At 27.9% G+C, this 21068-nt stretch overlaps 4 protein-coding genes across 5 annotated transcripts in view; 1 reads left to right on the top strand and 3 right to left on the bottom strand.

Annotated features, from left to right (window-relative positions):
- The window catches only part of LOC114189619 (protein transport protein SEC13 homolog B-like), a 1962-nt gene extending 1407 nt beyond the window's left edge, over positions 1-555 (top strand). Inside the window, exon 2 of the mRNA XM_028078237.1 lies at positions 1-555. This exon is cut by the window's left edge and continues 599 nt beyond it. Within this exon, the coding sequence (XP_027934038.1) occupies positions 1-311 (311 nt within the window). The 3' untranslated portion in view covers positions 312-555.
- Positions 556-2782: 2227 nt separating this feature from the next.
- On the bottom strand, positions 2783-5762 carry LOC114189739. Of its 2 annotated transcripts, none has more exons than XM_028078408.1 (3): positions 5563-5762; positions 3767-4702; positions 2783-3265 (listed from the first exon to the last, which is right to left on the bottom strand). In XM_028078408.1, exons 2-3 carry the CDS (start codon positions 4688-4690, stop codon positions 3047-3049), a joined length of 1143 nt encoding a protein of 380 aa, XP_027934209.1. In that variant the 5' UTR covers positions 4691-4702; positions 5563-5762; the 3' UTR covers positions 2783-3046. The 2 variants fall into 2 exon arrangements, with proteins under 2 accessions (XP_027934209.1, XP_027934210.1); XM_028078409.1 differs by having other exon boundaries at positions 3767-4722; positions 5563-5731.
- Positions 5763-9087: 3325 nt separating this feature from the next.
- Positions 9088-15455, bottom strand: LOC114192516 (EH domain-containing protein 1-like). Its single transcript, XM_028082261.1, has 16 exons — positions 15274-15455; positions 14751-14830; positions 13776-13844; positions 13632-13689; positions 13451-13503; positions 12986-13022; positions 12845-12900; positions 12354-12467; positions 12086-12188; positions 11924-11973; positions 11389-11517; positions 11037-11288; positions 10869-10948; positions 10307-10433; positions 9558-9701; positions 9088-9468 (listed from the first exon to the last, which is right to left on the bottom strand). The coding sequence occupies exons 1-16, from the start codon at positions 15356-15358 to the stop codon at positions 9283-9285; spliced, it is 1623 nt and encodes a 540-aa protein (XP_027938062.1). The 5' UTR covers positions 15359-15455; the 3' UTR covers positions 9088-9282.
- A 2456-nt stretch (positions 15456-17911) lies between these two features.
- Positions 17912-19925, bottom strand: LOC114189830 (protein transport protein SEC13 homolog B-like). Its single transcript, XM_028078530.1, has 2 exons — positions 19760-19925; positions 17912-19089 (listed from the first exon to the last, which is right to left on the bottom strand). Exon 2 carries the CDS (start codon positions 19083-19085, stop codon positions 18180-18182), a length of 906 nt encoding a protein of 301 aa, XP_027934331.1. The 5' UTR covers positions 19086-19089; positions 19760-19925; the 3' UTR covers positions 17912-18179.
- Positions 19926-21068: the final 1143 nt, after the last annotated feature.

Raw genomic sequence — 21068 nt, 5'->3', positions numbered from 1 at the left:
TGGATTGCTTCCCTGCTCTTCATATGCACTCAGATTGGGTTCGAGATGTTGCTTGGGCACCCAATTTAGGGCTACCTAAATCTACTATTGCTAGTGCATCGCAGGATGGTAAAGTGGTTATATGGACCGTGGCAAAAGAGGGTGATCAGTGGGAAGGCAAGGTTTTGAATGATTTCAAGACACCTGTTTGGAGGGTCTCATGGTCACTGACAGGAAACATACTGGCTGTGGCTGATGGGAACAACAATGTGACATTGTGGAAGGAAGCAGTAGACGGAGAATGGCAGCAGGTGACAACAGTGGAGCCTTAGAATGTGATTTGCAGGCATTGTTTATTACTTTGAAAATGGTTAGAATTTTGTTTTGAAATATAGTTGACATCTTGTTTCCCTGTATGTTATACAGTTGATTAATTGAGCTTCATAATGCGCTAGTTCATTGATGTTTGTGATTCATTGCATATTCTGTGATTGGAAGAATTAAGTTCATTACTTGGAGGTATTTTGAGATTAGAAGAATTTTTGAAGTATATAATGTGACAATAGCTTCTGTTCTTGGAGTTGCATAAACTGTTGCATTTAATTTTTGCTGCTCATGATTAATCCATCACCATTGTGCGTAGTATCCTTGAGAATTTGGTTTTTAACCAAGCCTGTGATAGAGAACATCACATGATAACATCGCGTGATCTATGTAATTGGCCTTACTTGCTGGGGTAAAACTATTTTAATTTTTGTAGTGCATATATTGGTAGGTAGGAGAAAGTGGTTTATAACTTTCAACGCATTATGATCTTTCCAACTGTCTTGTGCTTCCACAGAACTGAGACTAACTTATGGTATAAGAATGATTTAATTTTAGTAACAGACATAATCAGCAGTATTAAATTTGATGTCATATTTCTCACAAGTAATAAAATTCGTATCTGTTGCTAGCTCAGGGTTTTATATGATTGTTTAGCCAAGATTGTTTGGATTTCTCTGTGCAGTAGAAGAAAACTTCCCTTTTCCTGTTTTGTTTAGTTAGATGGTGCAGTATTCACATCATCCACTCTATTATAGCCCGGGCATACCCTTCAAATTTTATATGAAAATTTAAGAGACGAGCTTTCAAAGCAAAGTTCCATTTAGATTTTCTCCTTAAAATTTTAGGGAAATGCTGTCTCCAGTTTCATAGAAAAGTGTTGTGCATTTTTAACACCATGAGTAAGAATATATGCTGGTAATTACGAATTCGTGTTTTTAACTAATTTTTAGTGATAGTAGACAATGATGGTTTACATGCATACGAGCAAAAGCAAAATCAAAACAAGAAGCGGCACACAGAGGACTCAGAAAAACACGTGAAATATATATATATATATATATATATATATATATATATATATATATATATATATATATATATATATATATATATATATATATATATAGAGAGAGAGAGAGAGAGAGAGAGAGAGAGAGAGATCTTGAAAAATAGACTGCTAGACAATTTTTTAACATAAAATTATGAAGGATTTCATTTGTTTCTTATTTTTAATTTTAATTAATACATTCTTTGCTCGTAGTCACAGGAATTGTAGTTTTTAATCTGTTTTATAGAAAATTGAAAATAAAAATGACATTATTATAAAATAGTTGATCAAAAATACCAATAAATAGAACCAAAATTATTTATAGAATGTATCTTTTCGTTATGTGGGTGATGAATTATAATTGAATATTATGTGAATTATAATTAAAAAAAAACAGCAATAAAAGATAATCATCTTAATCTTATTTTTATACATTCTCATTATTATATATATTGAGTAAATTTTGATGAGTATAGATAGTATGAAGTTTCACATAATTTTAGATGGATATAAACTTTCATATTCTAGAAATATACATTTTAAAGAATGTAATTAAAGATATTATTGGTGTGACTTAATTGTTTGATTCCTTCTCACTCTATACATCTAAGCAATTTTTTTGAAGTTTTAGAAATTAAATCAGTGACAATTAATATTGAATAAAAAACTATAGAGTAAAATGTAGTTTTAATTCTCGTTAATATTTTGAACTTCAGTTTTAGTTTCTTTAAAATAAATTGTATCTCTAATTTTAGAATGCACTAAGTATTACATAATAGCATTTTAAAAGTGTTATTCAAAGTACTCTGACAACTTAAAACAGTGTATTTTAAAAATAAAACAAAATATGAAAAAAAAATATAATTTATCGTATAATATTGCCAGATAGCGTATTTTAACTACTTTGAGAAAAGTTGACATGGATGCAAACAAAAGCTCATGACACATTGGTTAATGGAGAACTAGCTTTTGAATTTTTAAAATAAAACAGATATATTAGAATTCTAAAATCTCGAAGTGTATAAACTTTTAAGCTTCTACCATTTTATATTTATTTCAATTTTATTTTTAAAATATTTATTAAATTTTCTTTTTAGTTGTTTTTATAAGACGTGATATATCATTTCTACCATATAAGATAAAAAATTAATTTGAACTTTTACTATATAAGCTATTGATTACAATAGGAAATAAATTCATTATTATTTCTACATAGATACTTTTGCATTATATTATTTATAATATTTATTTACTATTTCACATAATACTTCAATACATTATTATTACCTGGAGACTCAAGTCAAGTCATTTTGATTATTACACACCTAAAAATCAATTTATATTGCAATACCTAAACAACATAATGTGTCAAAATTGTCTTTTCTTATATTGATTATCCATACAAAAATCACATTTAGTTAAAATCGATTCTATAAAATCACACTCATTCAAAATTAATTTTGCAAATGCAAAACCAAGAATCACAAAAATAATAATGGTATGAAAAAATTACATGAGAAATGACTGAACCAGAAGTAATATTAATGAATCTTATCCTAAAAGGGATGCTAAGGAATCATGCTAAAACTTCTTAAAAATTAGAAAAACTAAAAAAATGCTATACAGTAACAACATGCTCTTAATAATCCTCTTGTTATTGAGAATTATGATATTGTAAGATTATGTCATGCACTATCCTTGTCTTCCATTTTCCGTGTGTTCACTATCCTCTTTATTGACACCCTTTGCTGCAGAAGTTCTATTGTCTTCACTTTTTTTGGCAACTTCTTCTGCACAAGTTTTCTCTTTGTCACTCACTTCCAGAGGCCCTAGCTTAATTTCAAGGTCCTTGACAATACTTCTAAAAGATCTCACATCCTTAGCCTCTGCTAATTTGCTTCTTGATGATGCCTACAATGTGAAAACTAAAAGTCTGAATATTGATAATACGGAAAAAAAAAAAAACTTTATTTACCTCTTCTGAAATAGTATGGGAAGATAAATGGAAACTACTGATCAAAGTTTACAATTTCTTAATACATCAAGGGATGGTCTAAAAAATAGGATATTTAAAAACACATTTAAAAGTATAAAATGAAAAACAAGTCATGAAAACTACTTAATGATGTTTGTGACTAATTAAACAAAAAGGAATGCAAGTGGAAAACAGATTCGTAGCTATACTTCAGAAATTAACTCAGTAATCAACCACCCCCATTCACTTATAAATGAATAAATTTTCCAGTAGTGTTCCCTCAGTAGTTAAATTGAAACCATTTCAAGTATTCATAATGTTTTCAAGCACAAAATTTATTACTAAAAAATTTTTTAATAAAAAATATCAGTACTAGAATTCAGTCCCAGAATTTGTTTGTTAAACCAAAAGCAACTATGGCATTTATGTTGACTAACCTGTACAATTTGCTCCACACGTCTTTGAAGATCTTTGTCTGATGCTTGCTGATGGATGCCTTTAAGTATTAGTAGTAAGTGAGACTCAATATCATCTGAACAATGTTTTCTTATTATACTTTGCCCAATTGTAGATCTACAACCTATGGCAGAGAAAGGGCAATCCACAAGCTTCAGTGGACAAACAGTTATGCAGTGCCTATCCATGTCACGTCGCAAGATGTTGGCTGTGCACTTTTGTTCACATGGAACTATCTTGAAATCACAAATTGAATCATGCTCTTTCAATTGACCAGCACTGAATCTATCATTGCACCCGAGATTTTGGCATACCACAGACCTGAAGTTGCAAGCATCAACATGGTTGGCAAGATCTTCTGCAGATTTAAAACTCATACCACAATGAAATGAGCTTTTGAAGTCCACGTTCTTAAGCAAATCTTTGGCAAGTGTTTCTCTTCTATCCAGTGGCCAAAAACCATTTATTTCCATCTCCTGAACAAAATCATCTATTTTGTCCTCTCTCTTATCACTTAGTAACCACCCTGAAAACTGACTCAACAAATTTCTCTTTGAATTAACAAACTCATCAACAAAAAAAGAAATGATATCAAAAGGGTGTTCCAAAGCTTCACCGTCAGGAACATCCTCAGTGATAATAGACTCAGCAACAAATAATTCACTCTTTTGGGTGACAAATTCTATCATCTCCTTTCTCAAATCAACAGCCACAAAACCAGGGGTCTTGAAGGGATCTCCTGTTGTGTTATCAACACAGGCACAGGCTAGTGCTGGCATGAACATTTGAGCCAGTTTGTGAACTACTTCTATGTCACAAAAATCACAATGCAACAAAGGCCCTTCGTCTTTCTCGTGTTCAATCTTCTTAGGCCCAACATCCAAGTTATTTGAAGGCAACTCCATTCTTGATAAAACCTAAAAGTAAAGATCAAATACTACACCACATTTATTTTAATCATTTGAAACCTTTGAAATATTATAAACATCTCATGTGGTCGTCCTAAAAATTATGAGTTATTTTAAAGAGCATGTATGCTATCAACACACACATTAATCATGTCTTGGTGACCTATTTCAAGCTTTTGAGAAGGCATATTTCTGCTATCAACACGCACAATGCAAATAGTTAGTTTCAAAGAACAATTTGCAAGTGAAACTAATATTCTGAACTAAACTAAAACTTCTGTTAACCAGTAACTTCCACTGAAGAAAAGGCAACAAATCTCAAATAAAAGACCATGAAATAATAACAAAAGCATAAGTACAAGACTTAATACAAGATATACAAAAGAATATAGTTTTCCAAGCAAGCAACTCCTCAAACATGAAACAATAATTCACTATACATAGTAATAAATCCATCAACAAAACATATGCCTTAAAGCAAAACCGTCTTCACAAGCTGATGAAAAATGAAAGCCCAGTCAAAGGTTTTTAATTTTACACAAATATCATCGAATTTAGCACTAAAGAACGCCAAATGTAATTCTGTGAAAATCATGATCATATAATCCCAAGCAACTTGCAAATTTAAAAACATCAAACCCAGTAAAAAGAATATGAAAATTGGGGGAAATTGTTTATCTTTGAAAACAAACGCTCCAAGCAACACAGACGAGGGAATCACTAAAGGAGGTTAAATGAGGAAATTGTCCCAAACAAAAGCAAGAGTTTTCAAATGAATAGGAAGAATCGCAACATGGGTATGGAATCAGAAGATCAAAGTTTGAAATTTGAATAGATCAAGAGAGAAAGTAAGAGGATAGAGAAAGGACCTGAGACAAAGAGAGAGTAAAGGCAATGAAACAAAAGGTGGTTGCCGGAGCTGCCGTGGACGGTGGCCCGACAAAGGGTGTCCCGTGAGTGTAAAATGAGATCTAAGGGAGAAACTGATGAACTGACACTAGAGAACACGAATTCTTAGAACCAATGCAAAAGTATATTATTTACTATCCACTTTTTTCTTCTTCTAATGATGATAAAATGATAAAAATTTATTATTTACACAATTATCTCTATTATTATATAAAAGAATTCTTCTTTTTATATAAAATTTTCGCAATTTTAATTTTTGAATAATAATTACTGTTTATTTAAATTTACTTAGTGTGTATTTTTATTAGTTAAAAAAGTATTATCAAATTTAAATAAAAAAATCATAGAAAATAGCCGTCAAACAAATATCTCTTTTATTACAAATTACGTAAACACGTGGCTATGACGTAAACACATGGCTATTGCACATGTATAAGACATATATACTTCTTTTTAAATATGCATCATATTATATTGGTAGATAATAATATTATTATTATGTTAATATATAAAATAAAATTATATTTTTTAAAAATAAAATAAAATATATCAAAAAATATGAGAGAATAACTGTTGATAAATAGAGTAAAAGAGAAGAAGCAAAGATAGATTGTTTTATAAAAAAACTTATAAAAATAACGATCAATCTTGTGTTCACATTTTTTAATATTTTAGAGAAATTTGAGATAAGTTTAACTCTCATGTTAAAAGTAAAAATATTAAAATACCTTTCGTCATTGAACTATGTCATTGCGGCTATCGCGCCTCCGCATCCGTAGCCATTGTCACTGCACCCCCATTCTCCATTGTTGTTGCATTCCTTTTGAGAGGAAGCAATAAGAGAGAGTATAAACTGGTGATAATTTGTAGGAAGATTGTTCAAGAAAACTCGTTTTGAATAATTTATTTCAGAAGTATTATTCTTGAAATCCTATTTCAGAATGCATCTTATAAGTTTTGAAAAGTTTCTTCAGAAAAGTTCATCTAAAAGAGTACTCATATGTTTTGGAAAGCTTATTTAGAAAGCTCTTTACAAAATATATTTCATATGTTTCAAAAATTCTATTCAAAATTCTTCTTATAGAAATCCTATTTTGGAAATCATGTTCTTAGAATTTCATAAAGTTTGTTCCAAAAATCTTGTTGAATAGGTGATCTTAAAGTCCCTTTCGGATTGGTTTGGTGCGGTTCGGTTCGGTTCAATTTGGTATGGTTCGGTTCGGTTCAGTTCAATATGATTCAGTTCGGTTCAGTTCAGTCCGGTCTGGTTCGATTCGGTTTGGTCCTCTCCGGTTCATTTCGGTCCAGTCCATTTTGGTTTAGTTTGGTTTGATTCAGATTGGTTCGATCCGGTGCGGTTCGATTGGTTCGGTCTGGTTCGGTTCGATTTGGTATGGTTTGGTTTGGTTCAATCTGGTCCGATTCGATTTAGTATGGTCTGGTTCGATTCGGTTCAGTCCGATTCATTTTGGTCTGATTTGGTTCATTTTGGTTCGGTTTGGTCTGCTTTAGTCCGATTTGGTTCAGTCTAGTTGGGTTCGGTTCGATCCGATCCAATTCAGTCCGATATGGTCCGGCCGTTTCAATTCTGTTTGGTCCAGTTCATTTCGGTTTGGTCCGGTTTGATTCAGCTTGGTTCAATTCAGATTGGTTCAGTTCGGTTCGGTCCAGTTCGGTTCAATTTTGTATAATTTGGTTCGATTCGATTCAATCTAGACCGTTTTATACAAAATCTTATAAAAATAATGGTCAATTTTCAAAATTTAATAAATAATTATATTTTAAAGGATAAAATTAGAATTTTGAAATGTGAACACAAAAGATAGATCTCGTTATCTATAACACAGATGTATTTGCACAAAACATGCGAGTAGTTCAATCTTCCAAGTGAAGTTCCTCTTTTGTGTATATTGTTTTCAACACTTGCACGAATGTGGATATAAAACAGAATCACATATTGTTATAGATAATATTATTTAATATTTATAGATAATATTATAGATAAGATAATTAACTGAGATTAAAAAAAATACTGCCAAACCAAACCTAAAAGTAAAATATAAAATTAAATGTATTAATAAAAGTAAAATTAATAATAAATAATATATATTATAATAACAGCTGCAACATGATTGTATCAAAGTGAAATGCATAACTTCTTTGACATCTTTTATCTATCAATTTGATATAATTACTGTTATTTTGAAATAAATAATTTATTTAAATAATAATATTTAACTATTATAATTATGTATAGTTAAAATATAATATTTAAATCATTTGATAATTTTAAAAAAATTAAGTACCTAATCACGGAGTATTTTTTTAAATATATTAATTAAAAATAAATAATATTATTTTTAATATTAACTTTTTTTATGTTAGAGTAATGAAATATTATAAAAAATGCTGTCAATAATACTTATAATAATATTAATAATAATATAATAAATAATATTAATAACATCATGTTCTCCTCACGTTACATTGTACGTCAAAATAAAATGAAAAATAAATTAACAATGGAAAAAAAAACAAATTAAAGTAATTGTAATCATGTAAAAATAAAAGAAAAATATATGTATAAAATAAAAACCACCAAAAACATGAAATTAATGTTAAAATGTGTAAATAGAGAAATACATGTAAACATAAAGTCAGCTTAAGCTTTAGAATCAAATATTATTGAAAGGTGTTGACATATAAAATCAAGAAAAATTAAGTTAAACTTAAAATATTATAAACAAAGGTAACATACACATACATCATTCGGTTTAAAGTAAAATGCAAAGTCTTATTAGTGTGTAGCCACTATTTTTTTTCTTTTTTTTAAATGGTAAATATTAAGATCAAAGAATAATATTATAATATGAGTTTGTTTCTGTGATTTATCGGTCATGTTTAATAAAATAATATAATTATATGATTAAAATTTTTAATACAAGTTTTATATTAAAAATGAAATGTGTAAATATAATGTATACAAATCGTTGTTAAAATAAAATGTAAATATAATGTGAAACATAATCTTATAAAAATTGAAAACAACAACAAACATAATTAATGCTAAAAGAATAAAATTCATAAAATAGTACACAAAAACCTGTCTAATTTTATTATTTACATTTATAAGTTACTTTAGCGTATGGATTGATTGAACTTCTATAATTTAAAAAGCTAACTTTTCAAAAAATCAGCTAAAATTTTTATATATTTTTTTAAATCTTGATAAAATTGACTTGCATTCACTTATGTGAAAATTAGAAAAGATATTGAAAATGTTTTTATCTTAATATCATTTATAAGCTAAATACCCCTCCTCTTTCCATTTTTTTTAGACAAATGACAAATTATTCTCAATTAAGCATTGGTTGTGAGATTATTAAGTATGGTAAGAAAAATTATTTCCCATTTAAATTTAAATATTTTTTTTTATAACCCAAACAAGGATAATATATTTTTATCGAACAAAAAATTTCCTTCTGCTCATTAAAATCATCATGTTAGTACATCTTTTACAAACTTGCATCTATGCAAGTGTGTTGGTGAAGCCATTGTATAATATTTATTTTTTTCAAAAATTGTAAAGCATATTAATATTAATTTGAATATTAATATGCATCATATATATACATAAAGATTGGCCTGCACATATTTGTTTAAATTATTTTGTCCCCTCATCAACCATATGGATTTCTGAATGTCTTCAAGAGGTTAGGAATATCATAAGCAAGCATATCTTCCACTGTTTGAATCAATTTTTTATTCAATCTCTCAAACTTGTCAATGTTGTAACCCTTCAAAGTCTCTCTAAATTGTTCAACATCTGGAAAATCACCAGCTGGTAGATGAAACTCCCTTTGTACCTGATTTTACAATTTCAATTTTCAATAATTATTATTATATATAATTAAACATGCATGTGAGTTGAATTTATATAAAGCCAAATTCATACCTTTACAAATTCATCTTCCAAATTATCAATTAGCCTTTGTTGAGCTTTAGCTTTTCCTATCATTGAAGGCATTTGCTTCTTTAAATGGCTAACAATGTAAGCATGTATCACAGCAGACCTAGCTCGTTTTACAAATTCATTGATCTGCAACATACACACAAACCTTATCTTAATTCAAAAATTTATCAACTTTAACAATAAACAAAACATAATCAATCATTAACTTCATATTAGAATTCAAGAAAATGATAACCTATAGTACAAACCAAAACAAGAGTTTTTAAATATTGTTTGAAACTTTTGTATAATAATGGTGAAAGCATAGAAAAAGAGTCCAGATTCTTTATTGATTTTTTTTTATTTTGTTCTCTGCTGAGTATTAAAAATACACTATTTTGAAATTTTGAATATTTTTTTAATATATTTTAAAACGTTAAAATTAATGATAATCAATATATTATGAAGATATAATAGAAAAACAACACACACAAAAACCAACAGAAAATCCAAATTCCATGGAAAAGGCAGCTTTGTCCGCATATATAACAATGTTTCCTTTTCAAATGTTTCACAATTTTTTTTTATATTTTAAAATTTGTAAGTAATTTTGTATTGTTATTATGTTTTCATCAAAAACAGTTTTTAATTTTAAATGTCAACCATAAAAAAATAGTTTGTAACAAAAAGAGTTGCCTAAAAAATCGTAATTAACGTAGTAATCTATGATAAAAATTATGAATAATACTCACTTTACGATCACAAGCCTTCTTTGGTATATCTTTTAGATCACATAGAAGGTCATTTTGTTCTTTCTGGAACAATTCATTCCCAAGTGGACCACTGATAGAATTATGCGTATCTTGATCGTTGAATGAACTGTAAAAACGTTTGAACATGAAAAAAAAAAATAGGTAATTTTATATATTAATCAATGAGAATAAAGAGTAATTAAATATAACTTACACAAAAATGTAACTTAATGACATTTCAATATTCTTAAACACAAATCATGCAAATAAATAAATAAAAAAAACAAAGAAAATCACAAACTAATTCTCAATGCAGAGAGAAACTTTTTAAGGTCTATAAAGGAGTCCATGCATAGTATAAGGAAAATGATTTTTTGACTACTAAATTTTGACAACTTTCTCTTACAATCTTAGGTGTCATTTTGTAAGTAGTTTTCCTCTTTTCCATTTTCTCATTCTCAATATTCTAAAATTACTTAAAAGATGATACCTCATGTTGTAAGAGAAAATTTTCAAAATTTAGTAGTCAAAATATCGTTATCCATACTATAAAGTGACTTACCCAATATATACACGCATGACTTCAGGAACATTCAATACTTTCCCAAGTGACCACATTAATGCACCATATATTCTCATTAGCTGCAAAATATAGGTCAATTTTTTCCTTTAGTGAAATTACATTATATAATGTAAAAACAAAATAAAAATAAGTAATATATGTCTTTACTTGTTGAGGATCAACTTGGTCTGCCTTATTTAAGACCACTCGAATTTTGTCATCATTTCCTCGTAGGGATGATATCACACGTTTGAACTCATCACTAACGTCAAGTTTGTGAGGATCAAACAAAAGAAGTATCAAGTCACATTTAGCAGCAAACCATGATGTTACACCAGTAAAGTCATATTGTCTTTGTGTCCTTTGTTTTTCTCCAGATAAAACTCCAGGGCTATCAACAAATGTGATGTAGTCCAATAACTTTCAACAATTCATACAAAAAAAATGAGAGAGTTAGGTTTTAAATGCTACAAAATAAATCTCTTAGATTTTATTTTGATTAGGTATAAAAGATTCTTACAGGATGAGGCATTTGAGAACACTCAAATTTGGACAAAAATGATGTCCCAAATGTGGTAAGACCACTGAATGGCATGTCTGCTTGGACAGCCACAGTGTTGCCAGGAATGCTTCTTTCATCAGGTCCAGACTATGCGAAAAACAACTACCATTAACTCTTCAAAACTCATTAACAATTGATTTTTCTAGATAATAAAGATTAAATATATTTTTATTTCATAAACTTTTGTATAAACCAAACTTTGGTTACTAATATAGTCCATCTAAACCAATTTCATTAATTTTTTTAGGTACTAAACGCATTTCAGAATGTCTTTGAGTTGTTTATACAATTCAACATGCTTCAACTCAAATTCATCCTGAAACATTTATTTAACAAACCCAAAAGAATCAACAACATTAATTTAAAAAAATATATCCATTCATTTTTAGAACATGAAAATTAAAATATATCAAAATTTGGGACGAGAGAAACTTTAATTTCGCTTTGAAAGAAGCAAAATATATCAAAGATAGGGTTTAGGGATTACACATACCATAACAACAACAAACCTATCGGTTGTTGGCTCTGGTCCGATATGAGATCCTAATAACATTGGTGAGGAAAACAAATCACTAACACAAATTACATATAACTTGTGTGAGCAATTTCAAATATATATTATAGACATAGAATTTGAGGTTGAAGAATCACTTGCCTGGGTAATTAGTTCTTAGCATATGTTTAATGAATGTTGTTTTTCCAGTGGAATATTGACCCAAAAGTAGAATCATAGGTTTGGCATCAAAGTCACTATTTGTCTGTAATGCATAAAGAAAAATAATCATGGAAAACTTAATTTTGTATCCTTCTCCATATATACAAAATGTGGGTGTTGGTCATGTCAGAGTAAACAAATTAAATTGAATATAAAACATGTATTGTATTTCTTAATCAAAGAAAGGAAAATAAAATAAAATACTAACCAATGCAGGAGATACAAAATCATTATAGCGATAAGTAGCTTCTAAAGGCTTCAACTTTTGAAGGTAAAGTCTCTTCAAACCATCTATGACTGATGTTACTGAAGAAGCAGGAACCTTCATATACCCAAAACATAAATATATTAGAAAAAAATTATCTTTTGTTAGGTAAATCTTCGATGTAGAGTGATAAAATAGTTAATAGATGTTCTAAACAAATCTTTTAAATTCTTATACCCAACAACATAATATAAAAAAAAAATCTAATACATAATTCAAAGATAAATAAAAAATCACTTAATTATTTATCTAGTCATGGAGTAGCATGACTTGTTCTTTTTTCTTTTTACTATCATACAACTCCTATCACTTCATGAAAAATTTTAGTCAAGAACATCCAATTATAACTTACAATAATTATCAAAAATTGATAAAATGTTTTTCAAATCATACTACTTAAAATGAAGTAATTATTCAAGTAACAAAATTCTTACCTTTTTTACTGACTTGGCAGAAAACCAATTACTTGCAGCTGATGGTTGAGGAATAACTGCATATTGATAAAAAAAAAAAGAATAAAAAGAATAAAAGTAATGTGAATAAATGCCTTTACTAATTGAATTAGTATACATTACCACTCAATTCTTTATCTTTATTTTTTCGCCTTTTCTTCTGCATAAACAAATTCATGTAATGAGAAGTTATTTCACTAAATGATTGGTCTCATCAATTTCAGTAAAATTTGGAATTAATTATTTTTCAAAATTTTTGACAAATTTAGTAATTTATCTTTAAAAATATATGAATTTAATCTTTTTAACCAAATTTTGTTAAGTTTATTTGACGTTTTAAACTCATTTTATAATAGTATTTGAATTGTTTACACTGTTTGACACATTTTCGATTTAATGTTAACTCAAATATTACATAAAATGCGTTTAAAATGTCAAATAAATTTAACAAAATTTGATAGGAAAGACTAAATCCACGTATTTCTAGAGATAAAAGACTAAATTAGTATAAAGTTTCAAAGAAAAACTAATTTCAAAATTAATTTAAGGGAAAAAAAACATATTTGAAAAAAAAAAAAAAACACTTACTGCAACTAATGCATCTAACCCTTCCATTGTGGGTGGTTTTACATATCTCATAGCTGAAATAAAAAGTCAATCATATGTTAGTAGCTTCTATGAAATAAATTTAATAAGTAACAAAAATGAAAATGCAATTTTTATATTGATATAAAAAATATATATAACCATTAAACCAAACAAAACTTACCATCACTATTTACTACATCTTGTGTTATTGGGTATCCACTTTGTGCTAAAGAGACAAGCTATAGTTCATCAAATGGGTTTAGTTAGGTTTTGAAAATTGGAAAACATTAAATTCCAAAAACATATTAAATAATTATTTTTGTACCTGCATAGCAATCACAAATTCTCTAAAACCTAAATATCCTTCTCGTTTTGAATCTGCAACGGCCCATACCTTGTTTTTCATAAAAGGGAACAATGAATAAAAAAAAATTAGTTACAAGAAAAAAAAAACAAATATATCAAAAGAAGTATTGCAAAAAATTTCAAATAATGTAACTTATCTTAGTCATTTTTTATCTCAAGGCTTCAAAAGGATAAAACTTAATACATGTATTACCTATATAGTATGTTCTTTGTTCATATTAAAGTTTCACATTAATTAACAATATAAATCTTATTAAACAAGATTGTAGAACACTTAATATTGTAGGTGAGTTTTCTCCTTTCCAACGTTGATCTTCACTATTAATATCTTTATTAATATATTAGGTTATTACTATAAAAACATATATTTTTTATCAATTTTTTTTATTAGGAAACATTTACAGATATGTTACACGAAAGTGTTAGGATTTAATATTAATTTTAAAAAAATATTTTGCACATAATATTTTTCGCAAAAGATTTTATAAAAATATTTGCAAATTCTATAATTTTGTAAAAAGTAATTATTTATGAAAAAATTGCAAGTTAATTAAATTTTGTAGAAAAAATGTCAAAAAATAGTGTTATTTTTTCATTTTGCAAAATTTTATAACAAATTTGGATAAAAAAGCTCAAATATTAAAAATTATAATAGTGGATGTTGTTAGTTAAAACCAAACCCTAAATATGTAATTTATTCAATATAGTCGTGAAAAAGATATACTATGATGTGTGAGTAAATTTAAATTTCATTTCTATAAAATAATTTATAAGATAAAATTTACATTCATTAATATATTATAATTATTCTTATTTTTAGTCGGACATAAATTTTCAACACAAATATTCTAAAAATGTTGTCTTAATATTAATTCACAAATAAATAATTCCTATCAATATCCCTTCCATGTTCCCAAACAAATCCATACAAAACCTGTTTCAGTTCTTGTCGTGACAAGTTTGAGAAAGCAAAAAACTTGAGGGCTTCGGTTCCTGTGAAACGACCATCTCCATCTGAAGACATAAAAAATGAATAAAAATTTCATTATTTGCAAAAAAGAACAAATTCATTTTTGCATAAAACAATCACACAAATGACAAAATAGGAAGGTTAATACAAACAATTTTAAATTAATTCAACATTTAATTATTTACAAATGATAAATAATTTTATGACTCTCGTTCTTTATTTTCTGACGTGATTTAGTGTGAGTTATTGATTCTTTAAAAAAAATAATAATACATTAATCAATAATCATACTAAATTACGTCAGAAAGTAAAAGATAGAAATTAAAAAATAAAAGTCATACTATCATTTTTCTTTACAAATTTATATTGATCACTAAGTAAGGATCGGAATGAAGCCAAACCCTAAAAGCTTGAAAACACAAAGATTAATGAATTTGAATTATCATAAAGAATGTAGCAAAGATTGAAAAGTTGTTGAAAGAAGAACCTGCATCTGCAAAATTGAACCACTCTTCATATAGGGTTTGATTATCTTTGAAACTTGAATCGACTGGTACAATTGCAAGTTCCATGATAAGAACAATTTAGAAAATTGATTCTTATGATTTTGTGTGAGATATGAAGAGGGTCTCAGATGCTTGCAGAGGAATGGTTATCCCATTGGTGTTGTTGCAAACCATGCATGACACAAATTTGGTGCTTTTTATAATGTTGTGAATGTTGATGTTAAGTGTTGAGGCACTTGTTGAGAATCCAGAATTGGAATTTCCATTAATAACTTCATATGAACACGTTAAAAGAGGAAACCATGTTGAAACTTTTCTTAAAATTAGTATAAGAATGGGTTGACCAAATTATTACACCACTCATTGTTTAATTTCAATTCATTTAATTTGGAATAAATTCAAGCACCTAAAAATATATAGTTGGTTATAGAAAAAAAATACTAAAATTATACTCCCTACTTTATTATTCTTTAATATATATATATATATATATATATATATATATATATATATATATATATATATATTCTTGAAATTGTATAATTTTCCTATGTTTCTATCCAATTTGGATTCTAGGTTTTTTTCTTTTTCACTCAATTTTTAACTTTTTTGTTGCATATATTTGTTAACAGTGTTACTCTATATTTTTTTTGTGTGTGTATTTTTAATTTCGAGAAAGGATATATACAGGTTAGATAGAAATTTGGGGGAAAAATATATGTAAAACTTTAAGTTTAACTATATGGTCTCTGTTTATAATTCGAGGGAAAAATATATGTAAAAATTTAAGTTTAATTATATGGTCTTTGTTTATTCATAACAATATATAAAGAAAATTTCCTCTTTTGTGTCCACATTTTATAATACCAATTATATTCTTTATAATATAATTATTTATTAAATTTTTTAAAATCAACGGTTATTTTTACCTATTTTCTATAAAATTGTTTATCTTTTTTTTTATTCATCAACAATTAATTTATCTATTCATTTCACTTTATTTTTAATAAATATAAATTTATTTTATATATTAACTTAATAACATTACATTATTATCACCTACTAACATATTATTATTCATATTTAAAAATCGTACACAGACCTGATATTGTATCTGTGTGTACGATAGTTTTTCTTAATTAGTTTTATTTTTTGATATTTTCTTAGCTAGAGAAATATTTGTAATATACTTTCAATATTTATTGTTGTGGTAGTATACTTTTAACATTTACTATTAGGTGGGTAAAACACACATGAAATCTCATCCCAATAGTAAAGAGTATTGAAAGTAAAATCATGAGAAAAACATGGTAACATGCATTTAAAATTAAAAAAAATAAAAAGTTATTTGTACGAAATCCTTAATGATGTAATTTTTTTAGAAGATAAATAATTTTTGTAAAAAAAATTGAAATGCTTTAAGATAAGAGTAGGTGATTTTTTTTAAGATGAAGAATTTTAAAAGAATTTTCAAATTTTCAAATTTTTGAGAGAAATTTAATTATTGAAATTAAAAAATTTTAAACTTTATCTAAAAATTAAAATTTTCAAATTATCTATATTAACTCGTTTTTATTAATCTATGACTCTTGTCTTAATACTTCCTTATTAACTCAACTTTGATCAAAGCATATTATTGTTGTGGTAGTATCCTCTTAGTTTTTGTCAAAATTTCATTGACAAGTTTGTAATTGAACTTTGTTAACTTGATTGGGATCAAGACTTTATCATCTTGGTCAATTTTCGAGCATTGTCAATTCAACCAATTTTGGATCAAGACTTGTTTTAATTTTATGTTAGTTAAAATTGTTCTTTGATTAACTTAATCAAAGTTATTTTTTAGTTAATCTATGTCAAAGTTAGCATGACTATTTTTTACCAATGTTAATTATGATTTAAAACACTAATAAAGATGTTAAATAGAATATTTATCATATCATATACAAGATCGGAAAGATAAAACTTCAACTATAAAAATGAGTTTCTCTGCGATAATTCTAAAGATTTTGAAAATAATAATAATAAATTATACGTTAAAATCTCTTTTATTATAAAATAATTTATCGTGAAACCACAAATGATTTAAAATCTCATAACAAAATCTACTATTAAATAAAAGCTTAAAACATCTTATATTTTATGTTACTAGATCAAGAACCTAACCAAAAAATAATTTTGCAATTTAAAAATGAGATTTTATACTTCAAGAAATAATGACAACTTCAACATCCATATCTTTTTTCCTCACTTTGGATTTCTTCAATTCTAAGATTTCTTCTCCATCCCCTCTCTCTACCTGTTAAAATTTAATTTTAGATATATACATTTCAAACCCATTTCATGATTATTGTTCATTAAACTTATTTCACTTATGGGGATCATTTCCTAAGTTAAACTGTTACATGACTTTGGAACTACTTCAATTCTAAAGATAATCATCAGCAAAAATGCAGCCCAATCTGTTGCTAGGTTGACTGATATGGTATGCACTGCATAAAAACAAATATATTTATCCGTGCAAGATCAATTATATAGATCACATGATGCTATCACAGGCTTGGTTAAAAAACAAATTCTCAAGGATATTGCACGTAAATGGGGATGGATTAATCATGCGCATTCAAAATTAAATGCAATTTCAAGAACAGAAGCTATTGTCACATTATATACTAGCAAAACATTCTTCTAGTCTCAAAATACCTCGGACTAATGAACTTCATTCTTCCAATCACAGAATATGTAATGGATCACAAACATCAAGGAACTAGCGCTTGATGAAGCAAAATTAATCAACTGTATAATATGCAGGGAAACAAGATGTCAACTATAGTTCAAGAAAAAATTCTAACCATTTTGAAATTAATAAACAAGGCCTGCAAATCACATTCTAAGGCTCCACTGTTGACACCTGTTGCCATTCCCCGTCTACTGCTTCCTTCCACAATGTAACATTGTTGTTCCCATCAGCCACAGCCAGTATGTTTCCTGTCAGTGACCATGAGACCCTCCAAACAGGTGTCTTGAAATCATTCAAAATCTTGCCTTCCCACCGATCACCCTCTTTTGCTACGGTCCATATAACCACTTTACCATCCTGTGATGCACTAGCAATAGTAGATTTAGGTAGCCCTAAATTGGGTGCCCAAGCAACATCTCGAACCCAATCTGTGTGCATATGAAGAGCAGGGAAGCAGTCCATCTTCCACAGTCCATTGTTGAGCTTCCATACCTTCACAGTATTATCACAGCCACCAGAGCACAGTTTTTGCACAGGATCAAGCAACCCTGCACCAACAAGGGCACCAGGTGCTGTTGATGGTGCCCATGACACAGAAGTGACACCGACTGGGTGAGCCTGATCAATCCCTGCAGTGTCCCAGCCACCATCTGCTCTTGCAGTGAAAATAGATATGTTCCCATTTGATGAGCCACAAGCCAAGCAGAGACCCAACTCATGGGGCGCCCATGCAATAGAATTCACAGATGATTTGTGCTCATCAAACACATGAGCTTGAGTCCATTCATTTGGGTTACCCTCCTTCCATACAATGACACGGCCATCATAGGAACACGATGCAAGTAGAGAACCAAACTTAGGGTGAGCCCACACTACTTGCCAAACAGGTCCTTGGTGACCAGTCAATGTTGCTAGATGCTGAGAGGCCGTGTTGCTCACTCCAATTATCTTAATTGTGTGATCTGATGAAGCTGTTGCCAGCCTCTTACCATAGTAATCCATCGCAACATCATGTACCGTGTCTTGGTGACCCGTTTCAACCTTCTGAGAAGGCATATTTCTGCTATCAAACACACACACACACACGCACAATGCAAACAGTTAGTTTCAAACAACATTTTGCAAGTAAAACTCATAGTCTAAACTAAACCCAGTGTCAACTAGTCACTTTCAATGTAGAAAAGCTAAAACAGATATCAAATAAAAGACAATGAAGGAGTAATAAAATCATAAGCATAAGATTCAATACCAAATACACAAATCTATAACATTTTCCAAGCACGCAACTCATCAGACTTCAGAAAACAATTCGCTACACATAATAATAAATCCATCAACAAAAACATAATACCCATGCTTATTCCCAAGGTGATGGAAAGTGAAAACCAAGCCAAAGGTTTTAAATTTTTAAACAAATATTCATCGATTTTAGCATTGAATAAAGCGAAACACAATTCCGTGCAAATCAAGATCTATAAATGATCATAGAATCGCAAGCAATTCGAAATATTATAAACATCAAACCCTGTAAATTAAAAAGGAAAATTGGGGGGAAATGGTTAATCTTTAAAAATAAACTGATCTGGCGAGAAAAATGTGGGTGAAGTGAGGAAATTGTCCCAAAAGAAAGAGAGATATATCCAATAAATAAGAAGGATCGCAAAAATGAGTACGGAATCAGAAGATCTAAGTTGGAATTTGAATAGATCGAGATAGAATAGAGAAGGGACCTGAGAAAGACAAAGAGAAAGTGAAGGAGCCAAGGGTGGCTGCCGGAGTTGCCGTGGACGGTGGCGCGAGTAAGGGTGGCCGGTGAGTGTAAGATGAGATATAACGAAAAACTGAAACTGAAGAACAGGATTTCTTATAACCAATGGACAAATATTTTTTTATACCGGTGAACCATTCTATGACCATTGTTTAAATATACATTCTCATTTTCATTTTACCTTTTAAATATTGTTTTTTTAAATTAAAATAATTATCTTACTGATTTTTTTTATGAGATATTATTTAATTATATTTTTATTTGATATATTTTTAAATTTAAATATTTTTTAAACTAAAATAACTACTAATAATAAAAAATTACTTAAATAAATAAAAATATCTATAATAAAATTATAAAAATCATTTATAATTAACTTTATAAAAATGATAATAATTTAATATTTTTATTATAAAAAAATAAATACCTGTAACACAATTAAAGTATTAATGTAAGAGTTAAATATATTTTTGTCCCTTAATTTTTAGTAAATTTTAAAATTAGTCTATTTTGAAATTTTAGACCAATTTAATCTTTTTTTTTTGAAATACGTAAATTTAGTTATTTTAATTAAATTTTGTTAAATTTATTTCATATTTCAAACGTGATATAAATAACACTATTCATAAAATATTTTTAAATTTAATTATTTTAATTAAATTTTGTTAAATTTATTTCATATTTCAAGCGCGATATAAATGATACTATTCATAAAATATTTTTTTTATCAACAACAAAGATATAAGAATCATGAATACATAAGAATTTAAATTGAATGATAAAAAATGAATGATTGCAGTTTCATTGAGATCGTAAGAAATTATGAATTCATGTAGGATTTTACCCAATTTTTAGTGATATGTATAAATTGACAAATTTTTATAAAAAACTATTATATAACCGGTGGATGGATTAAAAAAACACAATATATATATATATATATATATATATATATATATATATATATATATATATATATATATATATGATAATGAATATCTCAATAGTAGATTTACTCTATTAATTAAATTATTTAGGTATTAAGTAAATTCAGTTATATGGATGAAAGAAATATACACAAGCACACTAATATGATTTAGATAGAGTCCTTTCAAACTTAAAACTTTTATACAATATAAAAAAATCAAGAAACTACACCATATATTATATCTGTGTACATCACTTCAAAACATAGAACTTCATTCATAACCCTCATCCTACTAACTAGAATCACCTCCACCTATAACCTCATATGCCCATGCCATAGAAGC

Source organism: Vigna unguiculata, chromosome 7, assembly GCF_004118075.2.
Source record: "Vigna unguiculata cultivar IT97K-499-35 chromosome 7, ASM411807v1, whole genome shotgun sequence".
NCBI lineage: Eukaryota > Viridiplantae > Streptophyta > Magnoliopsida > Fabales > Fabaceae > Vigna > Vigna unguiculata.
Note: the sequence above shows the minus strand (reverse complement) of the source record. Positions and strands in the feature narration are given on the sequence as shown.